This window comes from Molossus molossus, unplaced genomic scaffold (assembly GCF_014108415.1).
Source record: "Molossus molossus isolate mMolMol1 unplaced genomic scaffold, mMolMol1.p scaffold_m16_p_12, whole genome shotgun sequence".
In the NCBI taxonomy this organism is placed as follows: Eukaryota; Metazoa; Chordata; class Mammalia; order Chiroptera; family Molossidae; genus Molossus; species Molossus molossus.
Genome location: NW_023425347.1, coordinates 100,309,321 through 100,329,838, shown reverse-complemented (window position 1 = coordinate 100,329,838; position 20,518 = coordinate 100,309,321). Strand labels below are relative to the sequence as shown.

The following is a 20,518-nucleotide window of genomic DNA, read 5'->3' as shown; positions in this document are numbered from 1 at the left end:
AATATTAAATGTTCTGTCAGATGAGTAACTAGAATTCCAGAAGAAATTCTTGAAGAAATAATGGCCAAGATTTCCCACAGATCCAAAGAGCATTAAGTAATGGAAATACAAAAAAAAGGAAGAAAAAAAGAAACACCCACCACAAAATAAAAACACCACTCACTTGAGCATATCGGTCAACCTGCCGAAAAGAATAAAGACCATCCAGAAGGCAGTCAGAGGAAGAGACTGCAGACGGAGAAGCAAAGCTCAGAACGACAGCAGACGCCCCTTGAGAAACTCTGCAGCACAGAAGACAGTAGGGGACAGTCTTCAAGACAGAACTGTCGGTGTAGAATTCTACACCTGCTGGAGACTGTCTTTCAGAAATGAGGGAGATGTAAAGATTTTCTCAATAGAAATTGAGAAGGTGTTGCCAGCAGATTTACCGTGAGGAATGCGAAAGAAATGATACACACAAGACTCAGATCTCTGCAAGGTAATGGAAGGCACTGTAAATGGAATACTTTTTACTTATTTTTCACTTATTTTTCATTGCTCTGAAAGGTAACTAACTGAAACAAAATCGGCATTCTGCGTTTATGGCTCAGTGACAATACTGCAGGCATTGGGAATATACTATTGTCCAGTCCTTAAACTACACTTGAAGCAGTATATCATTTGGAGGTAGAAACTAAATCCTTTATGATATATATTGTAGGTTTTAGGGCAATTACTACAAACAATTTTCTAAAAAGTACAAATAATGTCATAGAGGAGATAAAATAGAATTTTAAAACACTTAACCCAAAATGAGGCAGAAAGGTAGGAAAAAATAAACAACAACAAACCCAGGTGGAACAATTAGAAAACAGCTGGCAAGGTGGTTTCTGTTAATTCTGCTGTATCAGTGATCACCCTAACTGTGGGTAATCTCAGTGTACCGGTTAACAGGCAGGAATGATCAAAGTGGATGAAGAAAAAAAAAAGGAGATTCAGATGTGTATTATCTATAAGAACCCATTCTGAAAATAAAAACAGTTTAAAAGAAAAAGGTTAAAAATATATATACTGTGCTAACAAGAGTCAGGAGAAAGCGTGAAAGCTCTATTAAGGGTAGACTGAGTGGACTTGGAATAAGGAGCGTTGGCAGGGTTCAGAGGCATGTTGCATGACCAGAGTGTGGGTTCTCCAAGATGATGTAACAATCTAAATGCTATGCACCTGACTTCAGAGCTTCAGCACATGAAGCAAAAACTGATCAAAACTTCAAGAAGAAATAAATCCACAGTGAAAGTTGGAATCTGCAACATACTTCTCATAATTAGTAAAACAAGTAGAAAATTTGTGAAGATTCACAACACCTGAGCAACTGTCAGCTGGCTTGGCCTTATTGCATCAGTGAATACTCTCATCATCAACAACATAGCACATATTTTTCTCAAGGACACATGGAACATTTATCAAGATAAATTGGACTTTATCAGAATTTTAAAACTTCTCTTTGAAAGACTTTAATAAGCTATCAGTAAGGCAATGAAGAGACAAAATACTTGCAAATCATCTAAGATAAATAATTTTTGCCCAGCTGGTGTGGCTCGGTGGTGAAGCGTTGACCCGTGCACCAGGAGCTTCCCGTTTGATTCCTGATCAGGGCACATGCCCAGGTTGCGGGCTCCTGCTGGGGCATGCGGGAGGCAGCTGATCGATGTCGATGTCTCTCTGTCATTTATGTTTCTATCTCTCCCTTCCTTTCTCTCTCAAAATCAGTAAAAAACATTTTTAAAAATAATTGAAAAATAAAATAGTTATTCAAAATACATAAAGAACTCTCAAAATTTAACAATAAGTAGATAATCCAATTTAAAGATGGTCAAGAGAGCTGAACAGTTTTCTAGATGTTGTACAGATGGCAAATAATATATGAAAAAAAAAACAATCTCATTAGTCATTAGGAATTTAAAACTGCATGAAATAATGTCACACACCTATTGGAATGGCTATAGTTAGAAGAACCAACAACAGTATCGAGTTCTGGCAAGATTTCAAAGTAACTGGAACGCTTACATATTTCTGAAGGTAGAGCAGAAATTATACTGCCACTTTGGGGAAATTGAGCTGTTTCTTATAAAGTTAAACATATCCGTACCCCATCCCTCAGCAGTTTCTTCTTAATCACTTACACAAGTGAAATAAAAACTCAAGTTCATACAGAAACCTGTGTATGAATGTTTATTACACTTATTCCCACTCGCCAGAAATAGGAAAGAACGTAGGTGTCATTTCACAGGTGAGTGGGTATCCTGTGGCCACCCACACAGTGGACGACCACTCCCAACACGGGTGGACTTGGTCACAAATGCAGGGTCTCCAGTGCATTTAGCTAAGTGAAGGAAGCCGGAACCAGAAGAGACGTGGTGCATGATTCCTTCTGGAAAACACCACTGTTTGCTAAGGTTGGGGAAGGAGCGAGCCACAAAAGGGCAGCTGGAGGGGACGTCCGAGTGGTGGAAATGTGCTGTCTGTTACTCTGGTGGCGGACACACAGCTTTTTGTGCCTTTGTTGAAAACCGTAGATCTGCACACCTCATTCCACCCCAGAACTAAGAGGGAACCCAAGATGCTATGCGACAGATGAATCTAACGAATGGCATGAACATACCGAAGGGGTGGAGGAGCTAAGTAGCTTGGGAAATTAGGGTTTTAACTGGATGCCCTAGGACTAAATGCAAAACATAAATGTTGCCCGCACTGTCACAGTTGGTGGACCTGTTTCTCTCCAGAGGATGGGTCGGCAGCTCAGAAGCTACTTTGCATGTGTACCGGGGTTGAGCGAAGAGGTGTGTACAGTACCGCATCAATGACCAGATCGCTCGCTGTCAGGAAAAGGGGCTACAGGAAGCGAAGAAGGAATGCTGGAATGAGCTCGGCGGTGCTGGGTCGGAGTGGAAGGTGTCGGCGGGAACACGTGCCGTTTTGCTGGGCGGACAGACAGTTGCAGGGAGAAGGTTTAGTTACACACGTGTTTACTAGCTCGTCCATCGAGAGCATCTCCGCGGAGGCACACAGTTAGCAGTGGGCACACCTGGCACCCAGGTCTTGGTTTCTGAATGTTTTTCCGATAAAAGAAACCAGAGGCAGGACGAAAGGAAGTGCTCAAAAGTGTGTGTGTGTGTGTGTGTGTGTGTGTGTGTGTGATGGGGGGCTGCATGTCAAAGTCACACAGGAGACAACTTGAAAGAGCACCCAGTGGCCAAACTGGGACAATTTGAGCAACAAAATAAGTAATGATAGTCTGGGATTATAACCCAACAAATAAATATCCAGGAGCCTACACTAAAGACAAATGATTGGATGAGTAAAAAGAGAAAGGGGCCCTGGCCAGTTTCGCTCAGAGATTAGAGCGTTGGCCTGCGGTCCAGAGAGACCCGGGTTCGGTTCCCGCTAAGGGCACGTACCTCGGTTGCAGTTTGTCCCCGGCCCTGGTTGGGTCATGTGGGTGGCGACCACTCGATGTGTCCCTTTCATGTCGATGTTTCTCTCTCTCTCTCTCTCTCCCTCCTACTCTATCTGAACAAAATATCAAAAAAAAAAAAAAAATGTCCTCGGGTGAGGATAAAAAAGAGAGAGAGAGAAAGGGGAAAAGGGAAACTCTTCCTAGCAGAAACATGTTGATTCATAAATGTCGAAGGAATGGGGAATATAGAAACGGCTGTTAGGATTCCGCATGGTCGTTATGTGCACACCTTGAACCCTGCTGTCAATTCTATCTCAGTAAAGCTGATGAGAAAAAAATTCACGGTAATAATTGCTACAGGGAATATCCTCCAATGAATGCTAGAATTAGTTGAAAGTGTTTTTAGTCATTGTAGTTTCATATGTATCAAGTTTGCTATTTTTAAGTGTGGAGTTGGTGGCATTAAGTACCTTGACACTTGGGCAACCACTAGGTGAACAAGATAAAAAGGATATTTGCATGGTCTCCAAGTATTTCTCTAAAACGTGTTGCTTACAGTGCGTATTATATTGTGAAATAGTAACAACATAGGAGAGACCTGGCAGACACCCTCTAACCAGTGGTCTGGTGCACACACCAGTGGTAGAACATGTTAACATCTTGTACCCCTGGGATGATGCGCTAAGGAGCACACAGCACTTCTGTGGTGACCTTCCCCATGATCGGGAGAAAATATCAGAGAAACCCAAATTGAAGGGCATTTCTACGGAATACCTGCCTTATACTCTTTAAAAGTGTCAAGATCGTGAAAGACAAGGAAAGGCTAAGGAGACACTGACAGCTGAATTCAATGTGAGATCCTGGGCTGGGTCCTGGGACAGAGAAGGGACATGTAGTGGAGAGCGGGGGGGTCCGGGGAGTCCATTGTCCAGTTAGTGTACCCCTGGTCCTCTCTCCGCTCTGTTCACATGTAGTGGAAAGCGGGGGGTCCGGGGGGTCCATTGTCCAGTTAGTGTACCCCTGGTCCTCTCTCAGCTCTGTTCACATGTAGTGGAGAGCGGGGGGGTCCGGGGAGTCCATTGTCTAGTTAGTGTACCCCTGGTCCTCTCTCAGCTCTGTTCACATGTAGTGGAGAGCGGGGGGTCCGGGGAGTCCATTGTCTAGTTAGTGTACCCCTGGTCCTCTCTCAGCTCTGTTCACATGTAGTGGAGAGCGGGGGGTCCGGGGAGTCCATTGTCCAGTTAGTGTACCCCTGGTCCTCTCTCAGCTCTGTTCACATGTAGTGGAGAGTGGGGGGGTCCGGGGAGTCCATCGTCCAGTTAGTGTACCCCTGGTCCTCTCTCAGCTCTGTTCACATGTAGTGGAAAGTGGGGAGTCCGGGGAGTTCATTGTCCAGTTAGTGTACCCCTGGTCCTCTCTCAGCTCTGTTCACATGTAGTGGAGAGTGGGGGGGTCCGGGGAGTCCATCGTCCAGTTAGTGTACCCCTGGTCCTCTCTCAGCTCTGTTCACATGTAGTGGAGAGCGGGGGGGTCCGGGGAGTCCATTGTCCAGTTAGTGTACCCCTGGTCCTCTCTCAGCTCTGTTCACATGTAGTGGAAAGCGGGGGTTCCGGGGAGTCCATCGTCCAGTTAGTGTACCCCTGGTCCTCTCTCAGCTCTGTTCACATGTAGTGGAAAGTGGGGAGTCCGGGGAGTTCATTGTCCAGTTAGTGTACCCCTGGTCCTCTCTCAGCTCTGTTCACATGTAGTGGAGAGCGGGGGGGTCCGGGGAGTCCATTGTCCAGTTAGTGTACCCCTGGTCCTCTCTCAGCTCTGTTCACATGTAGTGGAGAGCGGGGGGTCCGGGGAGTCCATTGTCCAGTTAGTGTACCCCTGGTCCTCTCTCAGCTCTGTTCACATGTAGTGGAGAGCGGGGGGTCCGGGGAGTCCATTGTCCAGTTAGTGTACCCCTGGTCCTCTCTCAGCTCTGTTCACATGTAGTGGAGAGCGGGGGGGTCCGGGGAGTCCATTGTCCAGTTAGTGTACCCCTGGTCCTGTCTCAGCGCTGTTCCTTGTACTTGGGTGGATACGATCCTACGTTAGTGGAAGCTGGGTGAAGGGTATATGGGAACTCGACTACTTGTAATCCCTTAAGTCTAAAGTATTTGAAATTCAAAACTAAAGAAGTTAATGAGTTAACATAATTTCCTCTGAAAACAAAGAAGCCTCTTGCAAGGAGGTAAAATGGCCTTTATTAATAATGACAACAGTAGCTAGTGTGTCTCCCTCAGCCTGTCAAGAGTATTTGATGAACTTAGTTACTCCTGCTTTGCAACAGTTTCCACCCTTGGCTTCCCACACCCCATTGACAGATCTCTTATCTTCCTAGATGCTCTTTTTCAGTCCCCACCACCAAAGGTTTCAGTCCTTCAGTGCTCCAGCCTGGGGCATTTCTCTTCTCCCTGCCTCTGCTCTCTGATATGGGAGCCACGAGCCACACTTGGCGACTTAAATTAATTACAAAGAAATAAAATGGAAAATTTTGTTCCTCAGTTACTCCAGCCACATTTCAAGTGCCAACTCACTGTATGTGGTGTTAGTAGCCTCCGTGGTGGACGGCACGAATAAAGAACAATCCTGTCATCGTGGGAAGTTCTGTGGACACGAGGTCAACAGGCAGCACTGTGCACTTTCCATTGTGACACGTAAGATACACACAGTGCCCGGTGCCCACTCTCGGTGACGCCATGATGGACAGATAGCATCAGATTGATGTTGGAAAGTTCCTGTCAGCCTTTCACCCACCAGTTTTAGTCCTTGATCATCTTTGTCTCGGCTGTTTCACTCCTTTTTTAAAAAAAAAATTAAAAAGTGATCATTCATGGAGCCATTCCATGTGGATAGCTTTCTGTATCAGTGCATTTAGTTCTGAGCTCGTTTTCATAGCTGCATAATATTCCATTGAATATATTTATTCTAAGGTACCATGATTTAATTTTGCTGAATAAGTACATGTTCTTAAGAATAATGTTATTTTTTAATATGCTTTTATTGATTTTCTAGAGAGAGGGGAAAGGGGAGAGAGATAGAAGCATCAATGTGAGAAACATCGATCGGCTGCCTCCTGCACGCCCCGCACCGGGAATCAAGCCCACAACCCCAGCATGTGCCCTGAACGGGAATTGAACTGGGACCTCTCAGTCCATGGGATGATGCTTAATCCACTGAGCCACACCGGCTGGGCAAGAATAATGTATTTTTAATTGTGCATACTTTTATTCTCTTTTAGGTGACCAGAAGGCCATTTCTGCCTTACAAACATTGAAAAATAATAGTGTGTACACTGAGTCTTGTGAGGATTTGAGAAAAGATCAGCATAGCCCATCCTATCAGCAAATAAACTGCATTGATAGTGTTATCAGGTATGAAACATGCATTTTGATAACATGTTTATTTTTCCAAAACCATATATTGTCACTGTGGAGCTTTTATATAATTTTTAATAGTTGTTGTCCTGACTTTTCACTATTAATCAATAGATATTTATGGACTGCCTACTACATACAGTTCATAATATACTCAATATTTCAGGAGATGCAAAAAATTAGAAGATGCATTCCTTGTTTGAAGGAATGTTTGAGAAGACAAAGCCTGAGCTTGTCAAATTTAAAGGATGCAGGGTTTGAAGATCAGTTCAAGCCCATGGTAAAAGAGGTAACCATGCAGCGATTCAGGCTGGGGCGGCCCGGGAGGAAGCCAGCAAAGAAGAAAGTACAAGTTCAGCGTCACGGCAGCGTGAATTGTTTATTTTCTCTCTCCTTCAATTTCCAACCAGTTGGACGTCCATAACCATAAAAAGTGCCTCTGCACAGCATCCCAGGGCACAGAGAGCTCCACCAGCTGTGCACCTGGCGGTGTGCCGCAGGCATGGCAGAGGCCGGCAGCACCTTCGTGGCAGAGGAGGTGGAGGGTAAAGGTGGGAGTCGGCTCGGCCCAGCCATGGGTTCTGCGGTTGAAGGGATCCATTGCTCTCTGAGGAGAGGCCGCAGTGACGGGGGCAGGGAAAGGGAAGGAGGCAGGCAGAGAGAACTGAAGGAACGTGTCCGCCTGGGATTCTGGCGAGAGGACTGCCCACGAACCTCCGGGGACCCCCTACCCCACTTGAGGATCCCTCGATCGGGCCATGGGCACACCTGAAGCCCCAAGTGCTAAGTACACAGTTCTCCCGCTCTACCACCATTCTTGTTTTTTTCTTTTGGCAGCTTTTTAAAAATGTGTGTGCTCCCAACATTATCTCTGGTAAGACAAAGCAAAAACTTGTCACCATAGCACCGCCTTCTGGGAAACCAAAGGAAGGCTTCGAGTTACCAGCCTGTCGAACTGTCGGAGTCCAGCCAGTCCTTGTCTAAGTAAGAAGGGCATCTGTGACGTCAGGTGCAGGGGCAGAGACACTTTTCACCAAGCGCCGTGGAAAAGCACGGTGATGCAGGGTCACAGAAAGGAGATGGCCACTTTCCAGCCCTCGAATCCAAAGGCATCGAGTTGATGGAGAGTTCAACTAGCTGTTATGGGGAAATTCAGCAAGCAACAAGAAAACTCAGAAAGGCAGTGCAGTCATCTCAGAAATGAAATTAACAAATAGAAGGAGCACTGTACCAAAGAGACTGAAATTCTGAAAAAGAACCAAACAAATTCTGGAGCTGAAGAATTATAGTAAATGAGATAAAGCATGCATTGGAAATACGACAGAGCAGATGGAGGAGAGAATTAATGAGGTGGGAGATAGGACTCTAGAAATGATTAAGGTTGAAGAAGAGAGAAGTAAGATTTTTAAAAAGTGCATAAACCCTATGAGAGCTCTCAGATACCCTTCGGGAAGCCAACATAATAACAGGTACTCCAGGGAAGAGAAGCATTCAGCATTACATTGATACCAAAACCAGATAGGGTACCACAGGAAAATAAAACTAGACCAACATCCCTGATGAATATAGGTGCGAACGTTCTCAATGAAATATTAGCAAATTAAACAATACATTAAAAGGATTAAACTCCATAACCAAGTGGAATTTATCCCTAGAATGAAGAAAAAGCATTTGAAAAAATACATCCTTTTATGATAAAAACCCTTGACAGATTGCGTATACAAGGAACGTATCTTAGCAGTAAAGACCATGCACAGCAAACACACAGTGAACACACCCAGTGGAGAAGGACCGAAAGGGTTTTCTCTGAGATCAGCAAGGACGCCCACTCTCGCCACTCCTGTCTGGGACGACACTGGAAGTCCTCGCTGGAGCAGTTCGGCAAGACCAGGAAACAAAGCATCCAAATTGGAAAGGAAGAAGCCACATTGTTGCTGCTTGCTATGATGTGACCTAACGTATAGGAAACCCCAAAGTCAGTCAAAAAACTGTTGTAATTAATTAATGGTTTCAGTAAAGTGGCAGGATACTAAATCAACATGTGGAAATCAATGGTATTTCTTCACTCTAATGACGGAGCATCTGAAAAAGAAATAAAATCATCCCATTCACAGTAGCATCAAAACAATAAAGTACTTAGGAATAAATTTAGCCAAGGAAGTGCAAGATCTGTGTGCAATGAGAACTACAAGACTTTGCTGAAAGAAGTTGAAGACAGAAGCAAATGGAAAAACATCCCATGTTCATGAATAGGAAGAATGAATATTGTTAAAACTTTCTACCATACTACCCAAAGCCATCGACAGATTCATTTCAATCCCCATCAAAACACCAAAGGCGCCCTGGCCAGTTTGGCTCAGCAGTTAGGGCATCCGCCTGTGCACTGAAGGGGTCTCGTGGTCAACAGTACATACCTCAGTTGCAAGTTCAGTCACTGACTCTGACCAGGTTTGTGCAGGGGTCATGCAGGAGGCAACCAATTGATGTGTCTCTCTCACATTGGTCTTTCTTTTCTCTCCCCTTCCCTCCCTCCCTTCTGCTCTCTGTAAAAAGTCAGCGGAAAACTATCCTCTGGTGAGGATTAACAACAAAAACACCAAAGGCATTCTTTCCAAAAACAGAAGAAACAATCCTAAAATTTGTGTGGAATCATTAAAGATCCCGAATAGCCAAAATCAAGAGGTATCTCACTGCCAGACTTCAAACTAGACTACAAAGTTATAGTAATAAAAAGTAGTATAATACAGGCACACAAATAGACACATTGACCAATCTAGAATGGAGAGCCTAGAATTCGGTCTCAGCAAGTACATTTGACTAATATTTGACAAGGAGGCCAAGAAGACCCAGTAGCAAAAGCGTAGTTTCTTTAACAAGTGGTGCTGGGAAAACCGGAGAAGTACGTGCAGAATAATGAAACTGGACCCCATCCAACACTACTCAGAAAAAGTAACTCAAAATGGATCAAAAACTTAAACATAGGGCCTGACACCATAAAACTCCTGGAAGAAAGACATGAGGAAGAAGCTCGCTGATACTGTTTTTGGTAGTGATTTTTTTTATAATACAATGCCAAAAGCATAAACAGCAAATATAAACAAGGGAACTACATCCAATTTCAGAGCATCTGCATAGCAAAAGAAACAACAAAATTGAAAGACAACCTACAGAATGGGAGAAAAATGTGTAAATCCTATATCACACAAAGGGTTAATATCCAAAAACTATAAAGAAGTTCGTCAACAACAACAATCTGATTTTAAAATGTGCAGCAAAACTAAATAGACATTTTTTAAAGAGGACATCAAAATGGCCAACAGACAGATGAAGTGATGCTCAACATCACTCATCATCATGGAAATGCAAACCAAAACCACAATAACGGCATACTGCCTCACCCCTGTTCGAGTGGATATCATCAAGACAAGACAGTAGGTGCGCTGAGGATGTGGAAAGGAAACCCGTATGCATTATTGGTGGAAATGTAAATTGGTGCACCCACTATGGAAAACAATATGAAAGCTCATGAAATATTAAGAATAAATCTATAAAATTCAGCAATTCAACTCCTGGGTATATACCCAAAGGAAATGAAAACGGTTTTGACCACATATATGCACCCCCGTTTATTGCAGCATTATTTATGCTAGCCAGGATCTGGAAACAACCCAGATGCCCATCAACAGATGGATTAAAACAAATGTGGTACATACACTGGAATATTAGTCATGAAAAAGGAAGATATCCTCCCACCTGCAACAACACACATGGCCCTTCAGCACAGTGTGCCAGACGAGATAAGCCAGAGAGTCTAGTGCTGCGTGATGGCACTTATATGTGGAACCTGAAAACTTTAAACCTGTGAAGAACGGTAAAATGAGGGTTACCGGGAGATAGGGTGGGGGCTAAGTGATGGTGTTTAAGGGTACAGACCTATAATGAGTGCCAAATAAGCCACAGAGACGTGATGCACAGTATAGTGAACATACCCAGTAACATTGCCCTGTATTGTGTAAGGTGATAACTAGCTCTACATCGGCAGTCATGTGACATCAAGTAAGTATATCAAAGCAACATGCTGGACACCTGAAACTTACACAATGTCACATGTCAGGTGTACTCAATCAATCAATCAGTAGAAGGATATGTGTATCCCAAGTAGAAGTGGTGTGAGTGAAGGAAAGAGGGAGATGTTACAGGTAGGGGTCAGGTAGGAATAGTGACCTCATGCTGCTGTTGCAGGTACCTGAAGAGCTACAACATCCCAGCCTTGAAAAGAAAGTGTGTCTCCTGCACAAACACAGCCTCGTCCTCAGAGGAAGACCGGCAGAACCACAAGGCCGGTGATGTCCATGCCTTGCAAGGTAACAGGAGTGCCCTTCGTGGTCAGAATGAGGAGTTGTTATGAAGCCACCCTGTTCTCTCTGCTTCTCTTTCATTTCTCGACTTGAATTATTACCTCGTGATCACAAGTGATCCTAGTTTCTAGTCCTCTTGACGACCTGTAGGTTGTTATTTGTCTGTTATAAATGTCTATGAACTGCTCGGTCTTTAACCTGAATACCCTGCTGGGAATTTTTCTTTCACTGGCAGCCTCGCTTGAGTCGCCAGCTGTTTCTCAGGTCCCAGCTGTACCTGCGTCGGAAGTGCCCGCCCACAGACGGCCCGCCGAGGCCGCAGGAGGAGCACGGACCCTGTCCACGGCGGCGCTGAGCCTGGGCTCGGGCATCAGCCAGTGCAGTTACAGCAGCACCATGGTCCACGTCCCGGCCCCCGAGCCAGGTACCGCGTCCCCCGCACTCGCGCTCAGCACCAGACCGCTGTGAGAGACAGTCGCTCGGACCGTCTGCCTAGTCACAACCTCCCGGCTTTGGGAAGTGTCCTATTTCTGTTGCTTACATACGTACATATATTTTGGCCTGTATTTCTTAGTTTTTTTCTTAGTCATTTGTCGATCAAATCAGCTGACAGGTGTGAGCCCTCAGCTCGCATGAGCTGTTATCGGCGCGGCTCGGCCACTCTCTGCTGACCTTGGGAGGTTTCCAGCCACACTGTGCTTGTGCCTGGAGCGCTTCGTGCGTGTGTGGAAATGTCTGCGTGTCGAGCCCTCTTCATTCCTCTGATGTCTTCTTTTTTTTTTTTTTTTTTTTTTTTTTTTTTTTTTTTTTTTTTTTATCTCACCCTAGGACATTTTTTCCAGTTTTGTACAGTAGAGTGGGAGGGAGAGAGAGGAAGGGAGAGAGTGAGCGAAGAGAGAAACATCGATGTGAAGGGAACCACATCGAGTGGCTGCCCACCCGTCGACACCAGGGGCCGGGGACAAACTGCAAACCTTACTGCCGCCTATTCTTCTGATTTTGTCGTTACTCATAACAATTTGGTGGATGACGAAATCGTGACAGGTGTGTGAGACCAGCCCTCACTGACCTGTGCTAGTGTTCTGTGTGCGCAGTAACACGGCTGAGTGTGCTCAGCCCTTCACAGAGACCGAACTGCTTTGCGCCTCTCCGCCACCCTCGGAGGTGGAGCGTGGAGTTCTGGCGGGGTTTGTAGGCCGGTGGGGAAAGACCAGAGGCCAAACTGTTGTGAGATTAGATGGTGCTGCTAATGAGCCAAAGATAGCCTGTTGGTTTTTCAATATGTGACAGATTTAAAAGTAAATTCAGCCCTGGCAGTTTGTCTCAGTGGTTAGAGCATCAGCCCGAGGACCGAAGTGTCGTGGGTTTGATTCCCGGTCAAGGGCATGTACCTGGGTTGCAGGTTCAATCCCCAGCCCCCATCGAGGTCATACGGGAGGCAACCAATCTATGTGTCTCTCTCACAACGATGTTTCTCTTTCTCTCTCCCTCCCATCCCTCCCTCCCACTCTCTAAAATTCAGTGGAAAGATAGAGGAATATTTACAATAAAAGCAAGATTTAAATAAATGCATAAGTCTACACACTGAGTATTACAACACCGTGAAGCATACATACAGGTGTAGAGAGAGATTAAAGACAGGCAGAAAAACAAAAAGAACTTACGTGCTACGTTGATGAAGTTTTTTATATCTCAGCTGTTGTAATAATGTTTGTAAAACTCATCAAAAGGTTGTTAAATTGACAAAAATAAATAAATGCAAATAGTTGGTAGCAATAAAAGTAAGTCCTTCTTCTTCCACCTCCGCAGAATTGACTCCCGCCGAGGAAGCGGCCCCCGCCTGTGAGGCCTGGACGCCCAGCACGCAGCCGGCCCTGCTGAGCGCGGCAGGGTTCAGACCCGTGGGGCTCACGAAGGCCGCCCTGTCGGCACACACGCAGCAGGAGGAGCAGAGCTACGTCCACCGGTTCCGGGAGAAGATGCTGTGGTCGCCCTACTGCTCCCACCCTCAGCACGGAAGCAGAAGCAAAGCTCAGCATTTGTACATCCAAGGTAGTAGAGTCTTGTTGTCTGTCGTCAATCCTCACCAGAGGATATTTTGTTTCCTATTGATTTTTAGAGAGGGAGGGTGGGAGAGAGAGAGAAACATTGATGTGACAGACAAATCGATTGGTTGCCTCTCACACGTGCCCTGATCAAACCTGCAACCCAGGTATTTTCCCCTGACCTAGAATTGAACTCGAAACCCTCTGGGCAACACCAGCCAGGGCAAGGTAGTTACACTTTAATTTTTTTCTCTTTATTGATTTTTAGAGAGAGAGAGAAACATCAATGAGAGAGAACATCGATTAGTCACCTCCTGCATGCCTCCCAATGGGGATCGGGCCCACAAGCTGGGCATGTGTCCTGATGAGGAATCGAACCAGCGACCTCTTGGTGCATGGGGGTAGTTACAGTTTAAAAAATATATTCCAGCCATGGCCAGTTTGGTTCAGCAGTTAGAGTGTCAGCCTGCGGACCAGTGAGTTGTGGGTTCGATTTCTGTCAAGGGCACATGCCTGGGTTGCAGTTTGTCCTCAGCCCTGGTCGGGTCATGGGGGAGGCAGCTTGTCAAAGTGTCTCTCTCACGTCGATGTTTCTCTCCCTCTCTTTCCCTCCCTCCCACTGTATCTGAAGATAAATGAAAAAATGTTCTCTGGTGAGGATTTAAAAAATAAATAAAAAATAAAACATAGATTTCATTTACCTACATGGCTGTCAGTTGTGTGAGTCGGCTGTCGGCTGAGTGATTCGGCTGTCGGCTGTTGGCTGAGTGAGTTGGCTGTCGGCTGTGGGCTGTGCGAGTCGGCTGTCGGCTGAGTGATTCGGCTGTCGGCTGTTGGCTGAGTGATTCGGCTGTCGGCTGAGTGAGTTGGCTGTCGGCTATCGGCTGTGCGAGTCGGCTGTCGGCTGTGCGAGTCGGCTGTCGGCTGTGTGAGTCGGCTGTCACTGAGTGAGTTGGCTGTCGGCTGTGGGCTGTGTGAGTCGGCTGTGGGCTGAGTGAGTCGGCTGTCGGCTGTGGGCTGTGTGAGTCGGCTGTCGGCTGTGGGCTGAGTAAGTCGGCTGTGGGCTGTCGGCTGTCAGACCGGAGATGGGGAGTGATGACCGTGGAAGGAGCCGACTTGGTGCTAAAGTCAGGCTGGGTGGCACTTTCTTATCAGGGATGGTTGTAGATCTGAGAAGCTGCTTTTGTGAGAAACTGACTGACGGATGCTGAAAAGAGTTTGTTTTCTGGTGACAGCGCTGACCCGGTGGAGTGGTGAGTGCCGTGCCCTCCTTATGTGGCTGAGCGGCAGCCTGCTCTGCCCTCGGGCCCAGTGCTCTTACTGCGCCTCCCTCTCTGTCCCCAGGGCAGCCGGCTGGCAGGCGGACCAGATTGGCGGGTGGCAAGAAGGGGAAGCACAAGCGGAAGAAGCTGCCCGAGCCCCCCGACAGCCAGTGCACTAAGGACACCTTCTGTCCCCACTTCAGAGCGGACATTCGGGACGTGCAGCCCTGGAGCCCGTCCCCTGCCTCCCCTCTCCACGCCCCCGGCCTGTCGTTCCCGGTGGCACTGCTGGCTCCCAGCCAGGCCCCTTACTTGGTGCCAGCATGTCCCCTGCCCACCGCGACCTCGCCGGGGAGAGAGCACGCAGCCCCGGTGTTGGCGCCGGACTGTGTGCCCACGCTGCCTCTCCCAGCTGTGCCTTCGCCTTACGTGGATACTTTTCTGTCCCTTTTTCTGCCTGACCCCTCTGCCTGTCCTCTGCTGGCACCATCATTCTCTCCATATCTGCTTTGGGGAGCCACAGGCCCTCCTGAAATGCCACCCTTGGTATCAGCCGTGGCTCTGAACGTGGAGCCCCTGTCTCCAGCCGTGGACCAGGGGAGAGCTGGGGAGCCCGGGGAGCCCCAGAGCGAAGAGCGCGCAGGCCCCAGCTCCCGTTGCAGCTCCCCGCTGCAGCTGGACTTGCTCCGGGACGCGCCCCGGCCCCAGGCGGCTGCAGAGCAGGCCAGGGGGAGCCCCGGCCCCCAGGCTGAGTGTGTAAGTGACACCAGGGTTCAGCACACGACAGGACTGGTCAGAACTGAGGTTCTTACACCGGCTCAGCACGGACGGCCCGCGGGGGGTTGCTGAGCGCTGCGGCCCGGGCTGTGGGTGCCGGTCTCGGGAAACGCACTTTAAGTTAGAAGTAGGAACGAGAATCCGCGTGTCCTGGTTCTTCAGCTGCTCTGTGTGGTTTTCCCAAACTGCTTTCATGTTTTCTGTAGGATTAACTTCTTTTCCCCTTTTAAGTTTGATATCCAGCCATTATACTCAACATGTTTATTGCCTATAAAATGTATTTTCTTTATTTTTTGTCCTCACCCGAGGACATTTTTGCATTTATCTTCAGATAGAGCGGGAGGGAGAAGGGGAGGGAGAGAGAAAGAAAGACATCGATGTGAAAGAGACACTTCAACTGGTTGCCAGCCACATGACCCCAACCAGGCCGAGGGTGAACTGCAACCGAGGTTCGTGCCCTTAGCGGGAACCGAACCCAGGACTCTCTGGTCTGCGGGCCGACACTCTAACCACTGAGAAAAACCGGCCAGGGCCTATTTTTAATCCTCACCCAAGAATACTTTTCCATTTATCTTCAGATAGAGTGGAAGGGAGGGAGAGAGAGAAACATCAATGTGAGAGACACATCGAGTGGCTGCCTTTCACATGAGCCGACCAGGACCCACTGCAACCAAGGCACGTGCCCTTAACCAGAACTGAACCCGCGACGCATTGGTCCGTGGGCCGATGCTCTAACCACTGAGCCCAACCGGCCAGGCCCGAGATGTATTTTCTCACCTGCAGCTGAGGTTATGGCTGGCAGGACAGGAGCAGGCCACACCGGCGACTCGGGCGCCTCACGCTTGGGGCACGGCTGTGGGACGGCGGCCGGGAGTGGGCGGGAGACGCCGTCAGTGCTCGTCGGTCAGGTGGGCAGTTACAGCTTCACATTTACACGTGTCATTTTCAAAAATGAACATTCGTGGTCAGTTCCTTCCCTTTCCATTCCGTTACCTACGAGGCGTTCTCAGATGGGCAGCGTAAACTGGGGGACAGGGTCCGAGACGAGAGTGAGTTCACACAGTTTTTCTCGCTCTTGCCTGCAAGGCACAGCACCTTCCTAACACGTGCAGACCCAGAAAGTCTAGTCCGAACAAGATCACGTGCCCAGCGTGAGCCGGATGCGGGTGCACTGGCTAGGAAGCCGGGGCCGGCAGCCGCCGTGAGCGAAGCCTGGGCTGTGGAGCGAGACGGAGCAGAGCCGGCCCTGTCACGGTCGGCTGGGTTAGCCCAGGCAGGTCATCGAGCCTGTCTTGGCCCGTTTCCTTATCTGAAAGGCGGAAAGATGAATACTTCATAGCTTCTCCTGAGGATTACATGAAGTAACGTTTGTGAAGCTGCAGCCCCCACCCCCGTGCATCGTGAGTTCCAGGCTGGCTGCACCTTTGTTTTGTTCGTTGTGATATTCCTAGTATTTGGGACCCTGCTTAGAACAGACAGAATGCTCACTATGTCTTTTCTGAATGGCAACAAAAGTGAAAGCGCACACCTGTGTGGTCTGTGGCATGTAGTAAGTCCTCAGAAAAACAGTATCAGGCCCGGCCGGTGTGGCTCAGTGGTTGAGCATTGACCCATGCACCAAGAGGTTGTCGGTTCGATTCCCAGTCAGGGCACATGCCCAGATTGTGGGCCCGATCCCCAATGGGGGGCATGCAGGAGGCGGCCAGTCGATGTTCTCTCTCATTGATGTTTCTATTTCTCTCTCCCTCTCCCTCTCTTTCTAAAAATCAGTAAAGAAAAAATTTTTTTAAAGAATAACAAAAACAGCCCTGGCGGGTTTGGCTCAGCGGTTAGAGTGTCGGCCTGCGGTCCGGAGAGACCCGGGTTCGGTTCCCGCTAAGGTCATGTACTTCGGTTGCAGTTTGTCCCCGGCCCTGGTTGGTCGTGCGGGTGGCAGCCACTCGATGTGTCCCTTCACGTCGATGTCTCTGTCTCTCTCTCCCTCCCACTCTATCTGTACAAAAAATGGAAAAATATCCTCGGGTGAGGATAAAAAAAAAATATAAGAATAACAAAAACAATAGTATCTTGAAAATTATATACAAAGGGACTTGGACCACATTCTTGGGGACAGGCCGAAATGTTTAGCTTCTCAGTGATCCCTGGCACTTTATTCTGTTTAACGTGTGAAGTTGAAGACCCCCAGAGTTCTGTACGGGATGCTGTGGAGGTTAACATGTCGCCTGTGCCCTTCCTTTCCAGCAGTGCGGCGCCGGCAGCAGCGGCCGGAAGAACAGCCCTTTTGCTGCCGGCGCCCTGTCCACGGTGCCCCTCCCCAGGGAGTCTCCATCGGGACCTGGCTCTGCGGCCTCAGGTAGGCGGTCCCCACGACACCGTCCTCGGGCCCTGCCGCCGGGGCCCCTGTGAGATGGTGGGCTATGCGGCTCCCACACTGGTGTGGGAGTGTTTTTCCTTTTTGTGAGCTTTATTGGGGTGCATTTATTTACATCCAACAAAATACACCAAATTTAAGTGTGCAAAACACGAATTCTGAGAAATGTATGCCTTGGGGCACCCTCCCCCCCATCACCCTATGGAACGTTTCTGTCCCGGGGCAGTTGTGTGAGCTCAGTCAGCCCGCCCAGATCTCATTTCACTTGAGTGCTGCTCACACCGCCATGGCCGAGTCACGCCGCACAGTCGTGGTCTTCCAGGGTCACAGGGCCCCGAGGTGCAACCTGACGGCCGTCAGCAGTTTGTTCCTCGTGGTTGCCGAGTAGAGTCACCGTGTACGGGTGGCCGGTCCGCGGTGGTGGTTGCTGGGTTTCCAGCTGGGACGGTTACTGCTGCGACGAACATTCTAGTCCGAGTCTTCCTGTGGACGTGTTTTCTTTTCTCTCGGGTGGATGCCTAGGAAGGAAGTGGCTAGCTCGCCGTGCATGCGGTGGACTTTATAAGAAATTGCCAGGCTGTTTTCCACAGAGCATGAGAGCGCTCACTTCCCAGCCCGTCCTGGCCCTCATGGGCACTGTCCGTCCATGTCCAGCCCGTCCTGGCCCGCATGGGCACTGTCCGTCCGTGTCCCGGCCCGTCCTGGCCTTCATGGGCACTGTCCATCCATGTCCAGCCTGTCCTGGCCCTCATGGGCACTGTCCATCCATGTCCAGCCCGTCCTGGACCTCGCACTGGGCCACTGTTCCATGCCAATGTCCCAGCCCGTCCTGGCCCTCACGGGCACTGTGGCCCCATCCCTTGTCCCCAGCCCGTCCTGGCCCGCTACATGGGCACTGTCCATCCATGTCCAGCCTGTCCTGGCCCTCATGGGCACTGTCCATCCATGTCCCAGCCCTGGCCCGCACTGGGCACTGTCCATCCATGTCCCAGCCCTGGCCCTCACGGGCACTGCCCATCCATGTCCCAGCCCTGGCCCTCATGGGCACTGTCCGTCCGTGTCCCAGCCCGTCCCGGCCCTCACGGGCACTGTCCGTCCGTGTCCCAGCCCGTCCCGGCCCTCATGGGCACTGTCCGTCCGTGTCCCAGCCCGTCCTGGCCCGCACTGGGCACTGTCCGTCCGTGTCCCAGCCCGTCCTGGCCCTCATGGGCACTGTCCGTCCGTGTCCAGCCTGTCCTGGCCCTCATGGGCACTGTCCATCCGTGTCCCAGCCTGTCCTGGCCCTCATGGGCACTGTCCATCCGTGTCCCAACCCTGGCCCGCACTGGGCACTGTCCGTCCGCGTCCAGCCCTCCTAGTGGGTGTGCAGTGGTGCCTCGTCATGGTTTCAATTTGCGTTTGCCCGTTGGTTAGTGGTGTCGAGTGTCTTTCAATGTGCTTTTGCCGTCATGTGTTCAAGTGTCTTGCCCAATTTGGGGAGGGGAGGTGTTAGTTTGCTGTTGAATAGTAAGAGTTCTGTATATATTCTGGGTGCAAGTTCTCTATCAAATGTTTGTGTAGCAAATATGCCCTCCCTGTGTGTGGCTTGTCTTCTCATTTTGTTATCTTTCATTTTTAGCTTCATTTTGAAGAGCAAAATATTTTTTTAATTTAAAGGAAGTTCACGTGGTCAGTTTTTTCTCTTAGAGGTTGTATGTCCTCTGTAAGAAATATTCACCTAACCAGAAGTCACTAAGATAGTCTCTGTCTTAGACGTTTTACAGGTTTTGCTTTTATAGTTAGGTCTGTGGTCCGTTTTCAGTCCATTTGTTTGTGGTGTGAGGTAAGTGTTGATTGTTTACTTGCCTATGGATATCCCATTGTTCCTGCCCCACGTGTTGAAAAGATTCTTCTTCCCCCCACGGAATTACCAAGGCACCTTTGTTGAAAAGAAATTGGTCCTATTTGTTTGGGTCTGTTTCTGGCTTGAGGGCAATCACACGTTATGTTGATGTACCTTTCCAGTAAGTCTTCAACTCTGTTGGGTTAAGTCCTCCAACTTTATTCTTCTTTTCAAAATAATTCTGAATATTATAGGTCCTTTGTCCACATAAATTATAAAGAAAAAACCTGCTGGATTTTATTAACACTGTGCGTCTATAGGCCAGTTTCGGAAGGACTGTCGCCCTGATGGCATCGAGCCTCCTGACCCGTGAGCCAGAGTGTCTTTCTTATGCAGGTCTTTCATTTTCCCAGCAGTGTTCAGAGTTTTCTGTGCACAGATCTTTCATGTACATATTTTGCTAAAATTATCCATAAGGATTTCATATATTTGATACTATAGTTACATTTTAAGATTCCAACTTTAAATTGTTTGTTGTTAGCATATAAAAATTCAATCAAATTTTGTATTTTGAACTTTATATTCTGTGTTTTTGCCAAACTCATTTATTAGTTTTTGTAGCTCTTTTGTAGCTTCTGTAGGACTTTCCTACATAGGCAGTCTTGCTGTCTACAAATACAGTTTCACTTCTTCCTTTCTGATCTATATGCCTTTATTTACTTGTCTTTTTTTTTTTTTTAATCCTCACCTAAGGACATTTTTGCATTTATCTTCAGATAGAGCCAGAGGGAGAGAGGGAGGAAGAAAGAGAAACATCAATGTGACAGAGAAACATCAAGTGGTTGCCACCCACATGACCCCAACCGGGGCCAGGGACAAACTGCAACTGAGGTACGTGCCCTTAGCGGGAACCGAACCCCGGACTGTCTGGTCTGCGGGCCGACACTCGAACCCCCGAGCCAAACCGGCCAGGGCTTGTCTTGTCTCATTGGACTGGCTAGTGTTGAGTAGAAATAGTGAGATACATTACTGCCTTGTAGTTG

At 48.2% G+C, this 20,518-nt stretch overlaps 1 protein-coding gene across 13 annotated transcripts in view; it reads left to right on the top strand.

Annotated features, from left to right (window-relative positions):
* PER3 (period circadian regulator 3) overlaps positions 1–20,518 on the top strand; it is a 68,831-nt gene that overhangs the window by 22,686 nt on the left and 25,627 nt on the right. For 11 of the 13 annotated variants that reach the window (XR_004958822.1, XM_036255130.1, XM_036255122.1 and 8 more), the window contains 6 exons: positions 6,705–6,837; positions 11,083–11,204; positions 11,434–11,622; positions 13,008–13,250; positions 14,588–15,261; positions 17,524–17,635. Coding sequence is in view for 12 of the 13 variants with exons in the window: in XM_036255130.1 (XP_036111023.1) it covers positions 6,705–6,837; positions 11,083–11,204; positions 11,434–11,622; positions 13,008–13,250; positions 14,588–15,261; positions 17,524–17,635 (1,473 nt within the window). In the remaining variant the exon portion in view is untranslated. The remainder of the gene's footprint in view (positions 1–6,704; positions 6,838–11,082; positions 11,205–11,433; positions 11,623–13,007; positions 13,251–14,587; positions 15,262–17,523; positions 17,636–20,518) is intronic. The other 2 variants (XM_036255121.1, XM_036255123.1) reach the window with 2 other exon arrangements.